The sequence below is a fragment of the Camelina sativa genome, chromosome 11 (assembly GCF_030686135.1).
Source record: "Camelina sativa cultivar CO46 ecotype springtype chromosome 11, ASM3068613v1".
Classification (NCBI taxonomy): Eukaryota; Viridiplantae; Streptophyta; class Magnoliopsida; order Brassicales; family Brassicaceae; genus Camelina; species Camelina sativa.
This window is the reverse complement of record NC_141890.1, coordinates 49,425,772-49,441,418: the sequence shown is the minus strand read 5'-3', so window position 1 is coordinate 49,441,418 and position 15,647 is coordinate 49,425,772. Positions and strand designations below refer to the sequence as shown.

The following is a 15,647-nucleotide window of genomic DNA, read 5'->3' as shown; positions in this document are numbered from 1 at the left end:
GGTTTAGGGTTTAGTCTCGGCACTTACCTTCCTACTGGTGAGCTAGGGGGTTTGAATAAGAAGATATGGACAAGATCATTGGGTTTTCTGATGATGAATTGTTCGGGAAGATCTTATCGTTTCTTCCAACAAAAGATGCGGTAAGCACAAGCATTTTGTCGAAGCATTGGAAGTTTCTTTGGATGCGGGTGCCAAAACTTGACTTCGATGAGATGAGCATGTATCACGATGATTCATTTTCCTGTCAATATATCTTATTTGAGGAGGATGAGAGAAGAGACTTTAATAATATCAAGTTGGGAAAAAGCCATATGATGCGGCGTTTTATTCACAGGAACCTGCCATTACATAGCTCTCCCGTCATAAAGAGCTTGCGTCTTGAGCTTTTCAGTGATGTGTTTCAACCTGAAGACATCAAACTGTGGGTTGAAATTGCAATCTCTCATTACGTTGAGGAGCTAAGCGTTAAATTTTCTAGTTTCAATGGAATACCTAATGCGTCACTGCCGAGTAGCTTGTATACTTGCAAATCACTTGTGACGTTGAAACTAAAATACTACGACATTCTCGTGGATGTTCCTCATGTTTGTAGCCTCCCCTCTTTGAAAACTTTGGACCTTCGACGTGTGATATACGCAGATAAAGAATCTCTTCAACGGCTTTTATCTTGCTCCTCTGTTCTGGAAGATCTTGTTATGGATCTATGTCCATTTGACAATGTGAGAAAGTTTGCTGTTATTATCCCGTCATTGCTTAGTTTATCCTTTGAAATATCTTCTATGTGTACTTATGATGGGTATATCATAGATACTCCTTCTCTGAAGTATTTCAAAGCTATTGATAGAAGTAAAAGACGTACTTCTACTTCCACATGTGTTATAGTGAAGAATATGCCTAAGCTGGAGGAGGCATATGTACGTGCTGGTCACAATATCAAGAAGCTTCTTCAACCTGTCACATCTGTCAAGCGTCTTACACTGTGGGTAAAAGACAACAAACGTGCAGAGGTGGTCATTTTTATCCATTGATAATCATAATATTTTAGTCTTCAATAATCTCACTATATATATCACGACTTAGGTTAATACTAAATATCGTCCTTTGTACAGGCAGTATATGGTGATGATATTGTCTTTAATAAGCTTGAGCATCTCTATTTTCGTGCCTGTGAGAGATTTTGGTCCAAGTTACTATTCCAATTGCTCAATGCTTCTCCCAAACTACGAGACTTCACTTTGAATGTAAGTTTCTTCGATAAACTATTATTTGTTTTGGGTCTAATTCACAGTATCGTTTGATCTAACTCTCATTCTTTTTATTTTTTTAAAAAACTCCAAGGACCATCTTACATATGATGGTTATATCATGGGTGGATCGGTTTGCTGGAAGCAACTGAATAGTGTTCCTCAATGTTTATTGTCGAGTCTTCAGACTTTCAAGTGGTTAGGTTACCATAGATCCGTGGAAGGGAAAGATCTGGTGACATATATCTTGAAAAATGCTTGCTTATTGAAGACTGCAACAATCTCGGCCGAACAAGAGTTGGAGACGGAGGTGAAAAATGGTTTCCGTGGTTCACCCACATGCAACCTCGTATTCACTGAACACTGGGACGATCAATCTACTTTAAGTTTTTGTTGCATTTGATTTTTTAGATGATTTTATCGTGGAATTAGCCAACCTGTTATTGGCTAACTTAAAGTTATGGATGAGCCGTAGATTTGGTTAAGAACAAGCAACTAGCTAGTGTTTAAAGGTCCTCTTATAAACTCTTAAGCTCCTGAAATTAATTTAATGGTATTGTTTCAAGTTGGAGTATATATATATATATATTCTAAATGGAAATTTACTAATGTTCCATATCAAAAGCATAAAGCTCTTGTAGTTACATAAGTTTCTTACATCACAAGTCTCAAACCCTCGGATGCGAAAGGAATTTGATAGCGTTCTAAATTTGATCCTCCCGTATTGGTTCTGAGTTTTTAAGCACAAATGTTGGAGGATCCTGAGCTATGGTACCTTGCTGAACCTCATTAGTCAGGCTTTGTAGCCTCTGTATAACAAGACATTTATCAACAAGAACATTAGTAAATCCCTCTAGATGACAATATTTCCAATTATTCATCAATTTCGATCGAGCTAACAAAATCAATACAGATCCCAAGGATCAATTTTTTTTTTTTTTTTCTCTAGTTCGATCGAGCTAACCCTTTTGCTGCAGTGGCTGAACCATTATAAACCTCTTGATAAGCAATAAAGAATCTTTGGAATGTTGTTGGATTGTCCTGAAAGTAAGAAAGAGAAATAGCCAACATGTTATTGGCTAACTTAAACTATAATGAATAAGAGCAAGAGTCATATAAATTACATGAATTCATAATCTTATAAGCTAAACCAGCAATGGAAAGAGAATAACCTCCTCTGTAGATTCACTATCAGTTGCTTTTGCAGATCCTTCAGCCAAAACCGGAATCAGACCTCTGTATATCAAACTATGCCTCGCCGGTGACTCGTCGCTGCAACTCCAGTTAAAGGTATCGCTGGTGAAAACTGGAACAACCACTGATAGAATTAGAACAGCTGGTCTGCTATATACAGAGCGCCGTCGTTTCAGCTTATTCCCGTATCTTCCCTCCTTTGACCTTGATTATTATTAGTTAATTAAGATTTGTAAACGATAACTTTTTATTTACTTAGGTTATTAGTAGTATATTATTATATTGTATATTCACTTATAATAAGGGCAAATTCAATAATGTTTTTGGAAAAAGATTAAAGGGGCTGTATTGAATTAGAGATTTTAGAGGATTTTGGATTTTTATTAAAATCAGATGTTATTCAACTAGGTATTTTTAAATGTCTTCTCAAATCCTATCTTATTAAATTTAGAATTTTGCTAAATCATTCAAAATCATTCACAATTGCATGTTATTCAATTAATAATTTCAAAAAGTCCTATCAAATTCACTGTTATTCAAAAGTTAACAATTCTTTTTAAAATCCTCTTGATACTGATTTTGGGTGATTTTCAATACATTTTTTAGTTGAAAATACGGATGAGAAAATCTCACTACTAGAGATGTGATTTTGATGGATTTGTTTTTTTAAATGATAAAAAAAATTGGAGCATTCTCCTTCATCATCGGTCGTCGTCTGTTCATCAATCTCGAACACACAAAAAATACAATAGATTTTGGATCAATTGATTAGAACGGAGATTCGATTGTGAGAATGATAATTGTTCCAATAATCGAATTGATACATGATCCTATCGTCTTTTGTTCTTAACCATTTTGTTTATGCTCGTCTCCATGTTTCTATGTTGAAGTTGTCTTCGATGTTCGGTCGGATGGTTGGAGATTTCACGCCATGCGCAGCACCGGAATGAATCGGAGGTAGCTTCCGAAGCCACTGAGTCGGGTTTTTGGCGAGGGGAAGGAATATGAGGAGGAGAGAGATAGACCAAGACAAGAAGAATTAGGAACTAGAGCTTATTTTCTTGATGATCTTACATGTTCGTTTAATTTCTTATCATCATAGGATTCTTATGGTTAATTATGCATTCTAATCGTGTTGTTTTGAATCAAGTCATCAATGATCTAACTTCGGCGTTTATGTTTCTTTTAAGATTCTATAGAATTATGACATTGCTCAGGCCTCATAGTGAGAGGAGGAGAACACTTGCTAGTTTTTGTTCTTGTTGCCATATAGTTTTTTCAAAAGCAAAAGAAGAAAACAACAACAACATCATCATTATCGTTACATCATATGTGTTTTCTCTTTTTTCTTCTTGCTCGTTTATTTATTCAAATTTCATCAAATCAAAGATCAATAAAGGATGATGACAAGTGGTGCCTTGAGTTTCACAGCATTCTTGACGACATCTTCACTAGCTGATCTTCACTTCTAGGTAAAGAGAGTTAGACCTGTGTGTTGAGCTCTCTATTGTTTCGTTTGATGAAGTGTTAGAACAGTAAAACCAATTTTTTTTATTTTTTGTCTAACAATCTTCTAAAATCACCCAAAATTTTTCTTTTAAATCTCACCAAATCACAAATAACTTTTTAAAATTCTACCAAATATTCTAGAAACTCACTCAAATCTCTCAAAATCTAAAATTTTCTGAATCCCACAAAATCATCCAAAATGTTCTATCCAATACACCCCACTAAGTTTTCCAAAACTTAATCCCCTTATATATAGGAGTAGTCAACATCCGATTCCTTATGATTTCCGTTTGGCTAGGTTTTTGACATATTGAAGATTTTCTAGGGTTTGTTCTATTCCTCTGTTTTTATTAGTCTCGGGCTCTCGGCACTTACTTCCCTAGTATATATATGCATTGTGAGCTAGGGGGGTTTGAATAAGAAGATATGGACAGGATCAGTGGGTTTTCCGATGATGCATTGCTCGTGATGATCTTATCGTTTCTTCCAACAAAAGATGCGGTAAGAACAAGCGTTTTGTCAAAGCAATGGAAGTTAAGTTCGATGAAAACAGCATGTTTCGTGGGTATAACCTCTTACAGGATGATATGAAAAGAGACTTTTTAATTAAGTTGGGAAACAGCAATATGATGCGGCGTTTTATTGACAGGAATCTGTCATTACATAACTCTCCGGTCATAGAGAGCTTGTGTCTCGATCTTTTCACTGATGCATTTCAACCTGAAGATATCAAACTGTGGGTTGAAATTGCAATCTCTCGTTGCTAAGCGTTACTTTTTTAAAAAAACTTACTGCAGCAGTCATGCCGAGTAGCTTGTATACATGCAAATCACTTGTGACGTTGAAAATTAATAGCCGCATTCTCGTGGATGTTCCTCATGCTTTTTGCCTCCCCTCGAAAGCTTTGCACCTTCGACGTGTGATATACGCAGATGAAGAATCTCTTCAACGGCTTTTATCTAATTCCTCTGTTCTGGAAGATCTTGTTCTGGAACTATATCCTGGTGACATTGTGAGAAAGTTTGCTGTTATCATCCCGTCATTGCTTAGTTTCTACTTTTTGTTGTGTGGTCGGTGTACTTGTGATGGTTATATCATAGATACTCCTTCTTTGACGTATTTCAAAGCTTTCGATTATAGTCAAACTACTTCCCCATGTTTTATTGTGAAGAATATGCCTAAGCTGGAGGAGGCACAACTATGTGCTGGTCACAATGCCAGGAAGCTTCTCCAAGCTGTCACATCTGTCAAGCGTCTTTCACTGTTGGTAGAAGACAACAACACTGCAGAGGTGGTCATTTGAATCCATTGATAATCATAATATTCTAGTCTTCAATAATCTCACTATATATATATATATATATATATATATATATATATATCACGACTTAGATTAATGCTGAATCGTCCTTTGTACAGGCTGTATATGGTGATGATATTGTCTTTAATAAGCTTGAGCATCTGAATTTTCGTACCTATAAGACATTTTGGTCCAAGTTACTATTCCAATTGCTCAATGCTTCTCCAAAACTACGAGACTTCACTTTCAATGTAAGTTTCTTCGATAAACTATTATTTTTGTTTGGCGTCTAATTCACAGTACTGTTTGATCTAATTCTCAATTTTTTTTTTTTTAAATAAAAAACTCCAAGGATAATAGTACTATGGGTGTACCGGTTTGCTGGAAGCAACTGAATAGTGTTCCTCAATGTTTGTTGTCGAGTCTCCAGACTTTCAAGTGGTTAGGTTTACATATATCTGTACAAGCGAAAGATCTGGCGACATATATCTTGAGAAATTCTTGCTTATTGAAGACTGCAACAATCTCGCTCCCAGAAACGAATCTTGAGCTGCTGGAGACGGAGGTGAAATCTTGTCTCCGTGGTTTACCCACATGCAACCTCGTATTCACTGAAGAATGGGACTATGGTGAAACATATTTTTGGTGGCCTTGATCTACTTAAGTTTTTGTTGCATTTGATATTTAGATGATTTTATCGAGGAATTAGCCAACCTGTCTTAACTCTTAAGAGTCATAAGTACATGAATTCATAATCTTATAAGCTAAAACAGCAAAGGAAAGAGCAGAAAGGCCCCACACAAAAAAAAACACTATTCAGGAACCTATTCCATCAAGAAACACTAGCCAGAAATAAAACTCAAGATATTTAGTAGAAAAATCACTTAACCACAGCATCACCATGGTTACACAGTCCTTTCTCAGTCGCTGACTTCAAAGCTGACTCAATAATCTCCTTTGTAGATTCACTATCAGTTGCTTTTGCAGATCCTTCAGCCAAAACCGGAATCAGACCTCTATATATCAAACTATGCCTCGCCGGTGACTCATCGCTGCAACTCCAGTTAAAGGTATCGCTGGTGAAAACTGGAATCTGTATAGGGTTCCCATCTTTCAAGAAACCGGTACGAATCTCAGGCTCCTGTGATGTAACACTCATATTATTTACTGAAATGGTTCTAAACACAGACATAGACTCCAACTACCTAATGTTTCTCTAAGTAACACATAAGATCTATCAGTTGCTATTTTGAGCCAACGTCATCAATAAACATCTGTTTCACTGAGATCAAAAACAATAATAAGCAAACTGGAAACACTAAATGCCTAGTGCTCAAACAGCAAACAATGACACTCTTAAGATAAAAAATGTGCTGAGTCGTCTTCTTAACTTCCGTTATCATAAGATAACTTTCTTTCTCTCTACTGAAAATTCACTGCTCAACTACAAAGAGTGTAAACAGTCTAGAGCAAAATCGTAACAAAACACAATCTAGATCCTAGTTCAAAAGTGAGATGAAACACAATTCAAGGTTTACTACAAAATTGTAAAGAAACAAGTCAAAGGAGAGAAGAAGAAGAGAAAGAGAGAAACCTTAGTATCAAGCATAAGAGCAGCGAGAATGCCGGTATTAAGCATAGCGGTGCGGAGATTGTCAAGAGTCTCTTGATGATAGTCATGGCTGAGAGAAATTGACGAGCAACATTCATGCCGGCTCTGAGCCACGTCCTTGTATAAACGGGAGGCAGATTACCCGCCAATACATCATCATTCATTGGATATCTCATGGTCGTTTTCTTAACACAAAATAAAAAGAAAACATGTGCTGATGAATCCAACCATCTATATCACCATTTTTGGTCAACTACCATCTACATAACCTATCAGAGTATGATAATTGGAGAAAAAGAGCACATAAATAATGGAAAGAAGAAGCTACGGATTGTTTTGGTGAGCTCAAACAGGAATAGTTAAAGAAAGGGGATAAACATTCTTACCGATTCTTAAACCACCTAGCCGCCCAGCTTCTACTTGGATCCATCACAGAGATTATACTGCAAAACAATCTTAACATCAGTAGCTAGAATTATGAAAACACCAACTTAGACAAAGAGACACAAACCACTAATTCTCTCACTTCAATTTCTTAATACAACTCTTAAAGCAGCAAGCTTTGGGATATTTGCCACTAATTATGTAACAATTGAATAACTGTGTGACTTGGCATCCACGTAACTTGCAGATGCTGGCGTCAGGCAGTGATGACAGATGCATTAGGATTTGGGGACGTGCAACAGCTTGAACAGGCATGGTAACAGATGATGATGATGCTAATGACATAGACTGAAACTTTGTTCAATATTTGATAGAGCAGAGAGATACATTTTACATTGGCCATTCTTTAACCACCTCCGGATGTTTGTTTTTTGTGAGTGTATATAGTATATAGTATAGCACAAATCATGTAACAAATCGTTTGTGGGACTATGGTGAAACACTTTTTTGGTGGCCTTGATCTACTTGAGTTTTGGTTGCATTTGATTTCTAGATGAGTTTATCGAGGAATTAGCCAACCTGTTATTGGCTAACTTAAACTATGATTAATAAGAGTCATAAGTACATGAATTCATAATCTTATAAGCTAAAACAGCAAAGGAAAGAGCATAAATGAAAACACTTTTCAGGATCCTATTCCCTGTTCTTTATTTCATCAAGAAACACTAACCAAAAATAAAATTCAAGATATCACTTCACCACGCAGATCTTGATAACCGAAGCAGCTCCAATACGGTGCAGAGCCCCCACAGCATCACCATGGTTACACAGTCCTTTCTCGGTCGCTGACTTCAAAGCTGACTCAATAATCTCCTCTGTAGATTCACTATCAGTTGCTTTTGCAGATCCTTCAGCCAAAACCGGAATCAGACCTCTATATATCAAACTATGCCTCGCTGGTGACTCATCGCTGCAACTCCAGTTAAAAGTATCGCTGGTGAAAACTGGAACAACCACTGATAAGATTGGAACAGCTGGTCTGTACTTAGCCACCAGTTTAGCCGTTGTACCTCCTCGGGTCAACACGATAATGAGTTTGGCTTTGGCTTTGTTTGCAGTTCGTACAGCTGATGATGCAAGACTCTCAAGTGTGCTCATTGGAAGTGGAGTTGCTCTAATCATCTCCTTGAAGATTGTGTTGTAGTCAAGCGATGATTCTGCCTCGATGCAGATTTTAGCCATTGTTTTCACAGCTATCTCAGGGTAAGCTCCTGCAGCACTTTCTCCGCTGAGCATCACACAGTCAGTGCCATCGAGAACCGCGTTTGCTACATCAGTGGCTTCAGCTCGTGTAGGTCGTGGTGATTTGATCATAGACTCGAGCATTTGAGTGGCTGTGACCACTGGTTTACCCGCTAGGTTACACTTGTAGATCATCATCTTTTGAGCCAAGAAGATCTTCTCGATTGGAATCTCCATCCCAAGATCACCACGAGCAACCATGAATGCATCGGTTTCACGCAAGATCTCATCAAAATTCAGCACTCCTTCTTGGTTCTCAACCTTATATAAGATTTAAAAATTTCAATCACAAGCCTACCTTTAAAACAACTTTTAGCCACAGATGAAATAAAGTGTAACTTTGTACCTTCGACATCAACATGATACTCTTAGAATGTGATCCAAGTACTTTCCGGACGTTAACAAGATCTGAACCTTTGCGAACAAACGAAAGAGCAATCATATCGATGTGGTTTGGAACACCCCATTTAAGAATATCTTCTACATCCTTGTCAGTCAATGTTGGGAGATCAACAACAACACCAGGGAGATTCACATTCTTTCTTTCACCTAGCATCGCTGTATTTTCACATCGACATATAACAGTCCCAGACTTTGGATCACATGAGACCACAGCAAGACTTATGCTTCCATCTGCACATAGTATGGTATTTCCCGGCTTCACATCCACTGGCAACTTTTTGTAGCTCATGGAAATCGTTTTTTCATCACCCTTGATGTCATAATCAGTGGTGATTGTGATCTCCTGACCTTCCTTTAGTTGTATAGGGTTCCCATCTTTCAAGAAACCGGTACGAATCTCAGGCCCCTGTGATGTAACACTCTGAAAATGGTTCTAACACAGACATAGACTCCAACTACCTAATGTTTCTCTAAGTGACACAGAAGATCTACCTAATGTTTCTCTTAACTAACACATAAGATCTATCAATCTAGATCCTATTTCATAAGTGAGATCAACACAATTAATTCAAGGTTTACTACAAACTTGTAAAGAAACAAGTCTAAAAAGAAGAGAAAGAGAGAAACCTTAGTATCAAGCATGACAGCAGCGAGAATGCCGGTATTAAGCATAGCGGTGCGGAGATTGTCAAGAGTCTCTTGATGATAGTCATGGCTTCCATGAGAGAAATTGAAACGAGCAACATTCATGCCGGCTCTTAGAAGCTTCTCAATCATTGTCACAGACCGAGACGCAGGTCCTAACGTACAAACGATCTTAGTCTTTGGAGTCCTCCCATCATTAGGTAGCTCCTTGAGTATCCCTTCTATGTCTATGTTGGACATTTTTGCGTTACCTAATCAGACTCCTGCTATGAACATTTGGAAACATCATAATATATATATATATATATATATACCCATCAATCCAAAATCTTCGATAAAAGAATCAAAAACCTAAGACCATGATCCATCTTAAGTAACAGACAAAACCCACACAAAAAAAAAAACAGACTTTACATCGCACAAAGAGAGATCACAACTGATCAAAAAGTCCACCAAACTAGCGTAAAGGACGGGATTTTTATAGATTCAGACGAATGAAATGAATGATCTGATCGGTTTAGAGACTGGATCTAAAGAATTGCGAAACAGATATATTGAAAAACGAAGTGATGATCGGAGAGAATTGGGGTTCTACCTGAAAACGCAGAGCTTGCTTCTGTGGTTTTTTGTTTGGAGTGTGAAAGCCGCCGGAGACTCTGAATTTTGTTGTTAAACCAAGCCGAGTTTATAACGGCCACGTGGAATTTATTAAACTGAGTGAGACCCAATTAGAAAATTTTCATTTACTAATAAAAAAAAATGTATCGCAGGACTTGTTCGTTTATTTTGTTGTTTGTAATTTTGTTTATTTTTAAAAATCGTTGAAAATTAGTTACAGAATTGTCGAACGAACATGCCTATGAGTCAAAAGGTTTGTAAATGCCATTATTTTAACAAGAAGAATATGCCTTTGGATCTAAATTCTAAAGAATTGTGTACTCTTTCGAGAAGGTCTAACGCAACCTTTTTTAGATTTAGGCTTGCCTTCCCTAGATCTTGACTACACAAGTTTCTTCTTTCAGTTCTCTCATTAGAAGATTTTTGTTTTTTTTTTTAAGACTTACAAGGAAGAAGCCTAAAGAAGTCTTGACTTGTAGGAGGAGTCTTGACTTGAAAAAGATAGATACAAAATAACGTAGCACCTTATCAATGTGTACATAGAAGCTTAAAATGAGAAAGAGCACTACTTGGTCTTGTATTCTTGCCTTCTTCATGATGGTTTTGCTTCACATGCGTTTCGGCAGAACATATTGTACATGCTCTTCTTGGCATAGGATCTGCCAGTGAATCAACACAACGCACAGTGTGAAGAAAAAAAAAAAAAAAAAAAACAGAAATCAAACATAATTAAAGCTACTAATTTGTTGCCAAGTATAGTTTCAAATGGTTTACCTGCATTTCCTCAGGGAGTGGCTCTGACACCGCAAGAGTGTAGCAACCAGGAGCAAACTTCCCTGTAAAAAATTTAGCAACCTCATACAATCAGCAAATCAAACAAGGAGCCAAAGTGTCTTGAATCTCTTTAGACCTAAAGTCCCATATTCCAATTTTTAACAGATTTAGGCTCTGAGCTGCTACGTTCTTCAATAAACAGGTGACACATTACCCGCCAATAACATCATCATTCATTGGATATCTCATGGTCATTTTCTTAACACAAAACAAAAAGAAAAGATGTGTTGATGAATGTAGCAGTAATCTAACCATCTATTTAAACTATGAGAGTATTGGAGAATAAGAGCACATTAATGGAAAGAAGAAGCTACGGCTTGTTTGCTGAGCTCAAACAGGAATAGTTTAAGAGAGGGGGATAAACATTCTTACCGATTCTTAACCACCTAGCCGCCCAGCTTCTACTTGGATCCATCACAGAGATTATACTGCAAAACAATCTTAACATCAGTAGCTAGAATTATGAAAACATCAACTTAGACAAAGAGAAGACAACCCACTTATTCTCTCACTTCAATTTCTTAATACAACTCTTAAAGCAGCAAGCTTTGGGATATTTGCCACTAATTCCGTAACAATTGAATAACTACTTCAACAGGAATTTGAATTCAAACCGAGCTCAGAAACAAAAAAAGCAACAATATGTGATTCAGAAAGTAGTCTAAGTTCATCCTTAAGCAGAATCACTCCAAAGTTGACAACTTTACCATAACTACACTAGAGTAAAGCAAATCTTTTGAAACCCTAGAGGAAGTGAATCTGAAACAGTACCCATCAAAGCAAAGACTTTTCTACGGAAGAAAACTAAAGTAATGGTTTAGAGTTCATGAAATACCCATTGAAATTAGGGGTAGTGACCTCCACGATACGTTCGTGATCCTCTTCCATCTTGAAGAAAGGACAGTTCTCGCAACCAGCGTCCCTGAACTGTTTGAACCAAAATCAAAACAACTTATCAAACACCATATAATCTTATACAAGAAAGAAAGAAAGAAAAGCAAAACCCTAATAAAATAGAAGAAACAGAGAAAAGAGTAGAAGAAAAAAACCTGGTCATAGGTCTTGACAAGTCGGCAACGAAGACAAGCCCTAAGCTCATGGCCGAAACTAGTCGGAATTTGAGCTGGTGCGCTTACCATTATCGCTTGTTTTTCTCAATCACTTAGCTCTCTCGATCTCTCTTCCCAAATCCCCCAGTTTCTTCTTCACTTCTTCCCAAGTTTTTTAATAACCCACTTGGAATCGGAAACGAAGACAGAGGAGACGAGTCTTTTTCCCTTTAACAGTAATTGGGCCGTATTTGGGCTTTTATTTATGGGCTTTTAATATCATATTAACCATCCATTAAACAACACTGTTACCAAACGCATCGACCAAGTGTTACTGATTTTTGGTTTGATTGATCGTTATAAATTACTTGTGATGGTTTGGATGTTTAATCTCATCGCTAATTCTATGTATCTTCTTTGTTAAGTCTTTTTTGATGAAACGGCTGTTAAATTTTGATACTAGAGCAAAAAAAATCTATGAACTTTTCAAGATAGGTAAATATTACCAATGCTAGAGGAGTCAAGAATTTTTTTTTTGACTCTTGCTTTTGAAAAGAAGCTCAAAATGAGCGAATGGAGAGCTCATTCAGATTCTAACAAAGATACATTAACGATGATTTCATAATTTTCCTCCAATATCTGAAAAATTCATATACAGAAACAACTTAATGGATGATGTGGTGTAAGTATATCAGTAAAGTCATTGAAAATCACAAACTAAACCACAACCCTCATCAAAGAGATCAAAAGTAACAATATTGGATGGGTGCATAGTCGTATTACCTGTACAATCTCCGAACGATGAATCATCAATCAGCTCACAATCATGACCACAGTATACGGACATCTCACGATCATCAACATTATGAAAGTGACAATTTTCCCGATCATGTACTAATGTCCTTTCTAACATGAACTCCAACCTAGCTTAACTACCATTTGTAAGTCATTCTTTTTCTTTGCGTTGATACCAAGAGGAATGATTTTGTCTTCAAGAATCTGTTGAGCATTCTCCCACTTTCCTTCATCGTGCTTCTCAAACAATTGCTGCTCTAAGAGCAAGAGAATCGAATCCCTTTTATTGGGAAGTTAAGACTGCTCCACAAATCTAAATCATATTTTTTTCTCTTTAAAACTCCAAATTATCACAACAGAAATTTAATTTTAGACATAATATAAAGTGCTTTTTTCTCTAAAACACTTACTATTATCTTTTAATCAATATTGACACTTATCGTTCTATAATATTAGAATTTGTACATTTAATGAAAATATTGCTTCTCACCAAAAAAAATTTGTAAATAAAAACCAATATTTCATAAAAATTGTGAGAATACTTGTTGAAATTACTCTCAATCTACCGATAATAAAAATTTCAAATTATAAAAACGGCCTGTGAAGCCAAATAACCCCTAGCTAGTTAGATGTTAAAAAGAAACAAACAATGGAGTTAATATTTTGATAACATGCTCACTATAGGCAACGTTAAAAGAATAAAAGATGGCTTGCCACCGTAGAAATTTGATAACTCTGGTGATACTATCGTCGCTCCTGACAGCAACATTATCTAAAAACAGTGCGGATATGTACCAATGGGACAAATGGAACTTTTTCCCGACGTTAAGTGTGTACGTCAAAAACGATATCAAAGGTGGTTTGAGGCTACATTCTACTTGTTATGCTAATGGAAATAAGTATGATCCTACTCACATAGTCACATGGATTTTATGCCGGGGGTTACGTTTATATGTTTTGAAAAATCCTATTATTGTGTATTCAGATTTGCGGGTCAAACTAGTCGTTTTACTATTTACAAAACTAGCAAAGATAATGTTTTCGGGAATCAGTACATAGTACTGTTTTAATTTTTGGTCCATCAGAAAGAAAATACTTTGTGCCCTTAATTACCGAACCGGAAGATATGATATTTGTTATGCTTACGATAAATAAACAAATTTTGCAAAAAAAAAAAAAAAAAGTAAGTAAATTAGTATATGTTTTTCTTTCAAATGATAACAATAATTAATAAATTAAAAGTTTACTCTATGACTTTTATGTTCAAATTTATGGTTATAATTAGCCAATTAGTTTAATGGATATGCGATGTGGTGTTGGCTCAAAAGTTTTTACTAATACCACAACTATAAAACATGATTTAATTAAATAGTAAGTATAAATATATATAACGTCCAAAAATTGTCATGAATTGGGACTAATTAATATTTATTGATAAAATTAAGGATGTTATAAATTAAAAAAACATTGTAGTTTTACTGTTATGTGAGGCATGTTATGAATATGGGGGGGAGGCATGTTATGTAAACCAACGGTGAAGTCTGAACTACTCTCTATGATGCTTCACGTCAAGAGCTATATCTAGATTTAAGCTAAGAGATGGTGCTTGTTCCAGATGGATTCAGAGATGAATTTTTCCCGGAAGCAAACACTTGTGGGACATGATAAGCTGGTGGTGGTCAATCATGCTCTGGTTATTAACATTAGTTCCAGTTTTTAAATTTCAATCAACTTAATCCAAAAAAACAACAACAAATAATTGCTTGTTTCTAGATCAACGTAATCATATATTTTGTTCATCTAGATTAACATAAAGAGAAACATTCTTATTATTACCAATATTCGAAATGGAAAAAGAAAGTAAAAGGTACATTTATTGGATTAATAAGAAACAAAAGTTAGCAAAGGCGAGTGCAGTAGCAGCGGCGATGAAAGCCATGACAGTGACCACCAGAAAAGCCCTCGGTACGACAAATCATGGCACAGTTGTGGTCGCTCCAACACATGCGCTTGAAGTGATGGCTCTTTGATTGGCACATCCTTCCCTCAATCCCAATCTCCTCTAATTAATCAATCAAAATTAATGGATATATCAACTGCAACATATATGTTATAAACACTCTGTGCATTGTAAGTTTTACGTACTGATTTGAAAACATCTATATTTGGTTTGTGGCTCGGTTACACAGCAAAGAATATGATTTACAAAGGTTTATTTTATTTACGCAAAAAGAAAACTTACGAGATGAGAAGAGGACGAGAAGCAAGAAGAAGGTTGCCAAAAACTTGTTCTCCATTTAAAATCCTATGATGTTAGAGGATCTTCTTCCTTTTTTTTTTCTTGTATATGTTGAAAACGTAAGTGGTGAATTAAGCAAGAGCTACCTCTCCAGGCCTCCAATTATATAGTAGAGTTTCATATCTAGTTTGGTTAGGGTTTTTTGTTTTGTTTGGTTACATAGTGTAGGTAAGGTTATTTTATTAACAAATATTTTTTGACGATTTGTATTAAAATCACCTAAACATCGAGTCTTAAACAATTTGTCGATCTAGTTACTTATATCTTAATCTTTCCGTTTCAAAGCAAAAAAAACCATTTTACTTTGTTTAATTAATGATCATCGTCTATTCGTTTTATAAGAAAGTATCTAGTCCATCTATCTATTTTTAATATTAACAATAATAATAATATTTAATGTGTCTATTAGTTTGGACAGAAAAATGTCCATATATGACATTTGAAACATGAGAAAACAGTA

General features: G+C 36.0%; 4 protein-coding genes and 2 pseudogenes across 7 annotated transcripts; 2 read left to right on the top strand and 4 right to left on the bottom strand.

Annotated features, from left to right (window-relative positions):
- Window positions 1–65: 65 nt before the first annotated feature.
- Window positions 66–1,647, top strand: LOC104729059 (putative F-box/FBD/LRR-repeat protein At5g62970 pseudogene; annotated as a pseudogene).
- Window positions 1,648–4,373: 2,726 nt separating this feature from the next.
- On the top strand, window positions 4,374–6,015 carry LOC104729058 (putative F-box/FBD/LRR-repeat protein At5g62970; annotated as a pseudogene). The gene is made up of 3 exons (XR_015570938.1): window positions 4,374–5,238; window positions 5,367–5,498; window positions 5,600–6,015. The product of XR_015570938.1 is annotated as a putative F-box/FBD/LRR-repeat protein At5g62970 (transcript).
- On the bottom strand, window positions 5,940–7,302 carry LOC147935613 (pyruvate kinase, cytosolic isozyme-like). 2 transcript variants are annotated; one of them, XM_087471663.1, is made up of 3 exons: window positions 7,246–7,302; window positions 6,842–7,128; window positions 5,940–6,388 (listed from the first exon to the last, which is right to left on the bottom strand). In XM_087471663.1, exons 2-3 carry the CDS (start codon window positions 6,884–6,886, stop codon window positions 6,128–6,130), a joined length of 306 nt encoding a protein of 101 aa, XP_087327789.1. In that variant the 5' UTR covers window positions 6,887–7,128; window positions 7,246–7,302; the 3' UTR covers window positions 5,940–6,127. The 2 variants fall into 2 exon arrangements, with proteins under 2 accessions (XP_087327789.1, XP_087327790.1); XM_087471664.1 differs by having other exon boundaries at window positions 6,842–7,044.
- Window positions 7,303–7,801: 499 nt separating this feature from the next.
- On the bottom strand, window positions 7,802–10,447 carry LOC104726996 (pyruvate kinase, cytosolic isozyme). 2 transcript variants are annotated; one of them, XM_087471657.1, is made up of 4 exons: window positions 10,188–10,447; window positions 9,575–9,855; window positions 8,892–9,353; window positions 7,802–8,806 (listed from the first exon to the last, which is right to left on the bottom strand). In XM_087471657.1, exons 2-4 carry the CDS (start codon window positions 9,830–9,832, stop codon window positions 7,994–7,996), a joined length of 1,533 nt encoding a protein of 510 aa, XP_087327783.1. In that variant the 5' UTR covers window positions 9,833–9,855; window positions 10,188–10,447; the 3' UTR covers window positions 7,802–7,993. The 2 variants fall into 2 exon arrangements, with proteins under 2 accessions (XP_087327783.1, XP_087327785.1); XM_087471659.1 differs by having other exon boundaries at window positions 9,575–9,858; window positions 10,188–10,318.
- A 154-nt stretch (window positions 10,448–10,601) lies between these two features.
- LOC104726994 (transcription elongation factor SPT4 homolog 2) lies at window positions 10,602–12,314 on the bottom strand. The gene is made up of 5 exons (XM_087471662.1): window positions 12,094–12,314; window positions 11,880–11,971; window positions 11,417–11,472; window positions 10,985–11,046; window positions 10,602–10,869 (listed from the first exon to the last, which is right to left on the bottom strand). Exons 1-5 carry the CDS (start codon window positions 12,181–12,183, stop codon window positions 10,819–10,821), a joined length of 351 nt encoding a protein of 116 aa, XP_087327788.1. The 5' UTR covers window positions 12,184–12,314; the 3' UTR covers window positions 10,602–10,818.
- A 2,379-nt stretch (window positions 12,315–14,693) lies between these two features.
- LOC104726993 (defensin-like protein 6) lies at window positions 14,694–15,309 on the bottom strand. Its single transcript, XM_019232857.2, has 2 exons — window positions 15,131–15,309; window positions 14,694–14,950 (listed from the first exon to the last, which is right to left on the bottom strand). Exons 1-2 carry the CDS (start codon window positions 15,183–15,185, stop codon window positions 14,787–14,789), a joined length of 219 nt encoding a protein of 72 aa, XP_019088402.1. The 5' UTR covers window positions 15,186–15,309; the 3' UTR covers window positions 14,694–14,786.
- Between the last annotated feature and the right edge of the window lie 338 nt (window positions 15,310–15,647).

Bases quoted from the DNA above. Each gene is read 5' to 3' on its own strand.
- LOC147935613 (XM_087471663.1), bottom strand. From the start codon at position 6,886: ATGCTTAATACCGGCATTCTCGCTGCTCTTATGCTTGATACTAAG. The intron at 6,389-6,841 runs GTTTCTCTCTTT...GTTACATCACAG, and splicing joins CTCTTATGCTTGATACTAAG to GAGCCTGAGATTCGTACCGG.
- LOC104726996 (XM_087471657.1), bottom strand. From the start codon at position 9,832: ATGTCCAACATAGACATAGAAGGGATACTCAAGGAGCTACCTAATGAT. The intron at 9,354-9,574 runs GTTTCTCTCTTT...GTTACATCACAG, and splicing joins CTGTCATGCTTGATACTAAG to GGGCCTGAGATTCGTACCGG. The intron at 8,807-8,891 runs GTACAAAGTTAC...ATCTTATATAAG, and splicing joins GTATCATGTTGATGTCGAAG to GTTGAGAACCAAGAAGGAGT.
- LOC104726994 (XM_087471662.1), bottom strand. From the start codon at position 12,183: ATGGTAAGCGCACCAGCTCAAATTCCGACTAGTTTCGGCCATGAGCTT. The intron at 11,972-12,093 runs GTTTTTTTCTTC...TGGTTCAAACAG, and splicing joins TTGTCAAGACCTATGACCAG to TTCAGGGACGCTGGTTGCGA. The intron at 11,473-11,879 runs GTATTTCATGAA...ATTGTTTTGCAG, and splicing joins ACTACCCCTAATTTCAATGG to TATAATCTCTGTGATGGATC.
- LOC104726993 (XM_019232857.2), bottom strand. From the start codon at position 15,185: ATGGAGAACAAGTTTTTGGCAACCTTCTTCTTGCTTCTCGTCCTCTTC. The intron at 14,951-15,130 runs GTAAGTTTTCTT...TTGATTAATTAG, and splicing joins TCTCGTCCTCTTCTCATCTC to AGGAGATTGGGATTGAGGGA.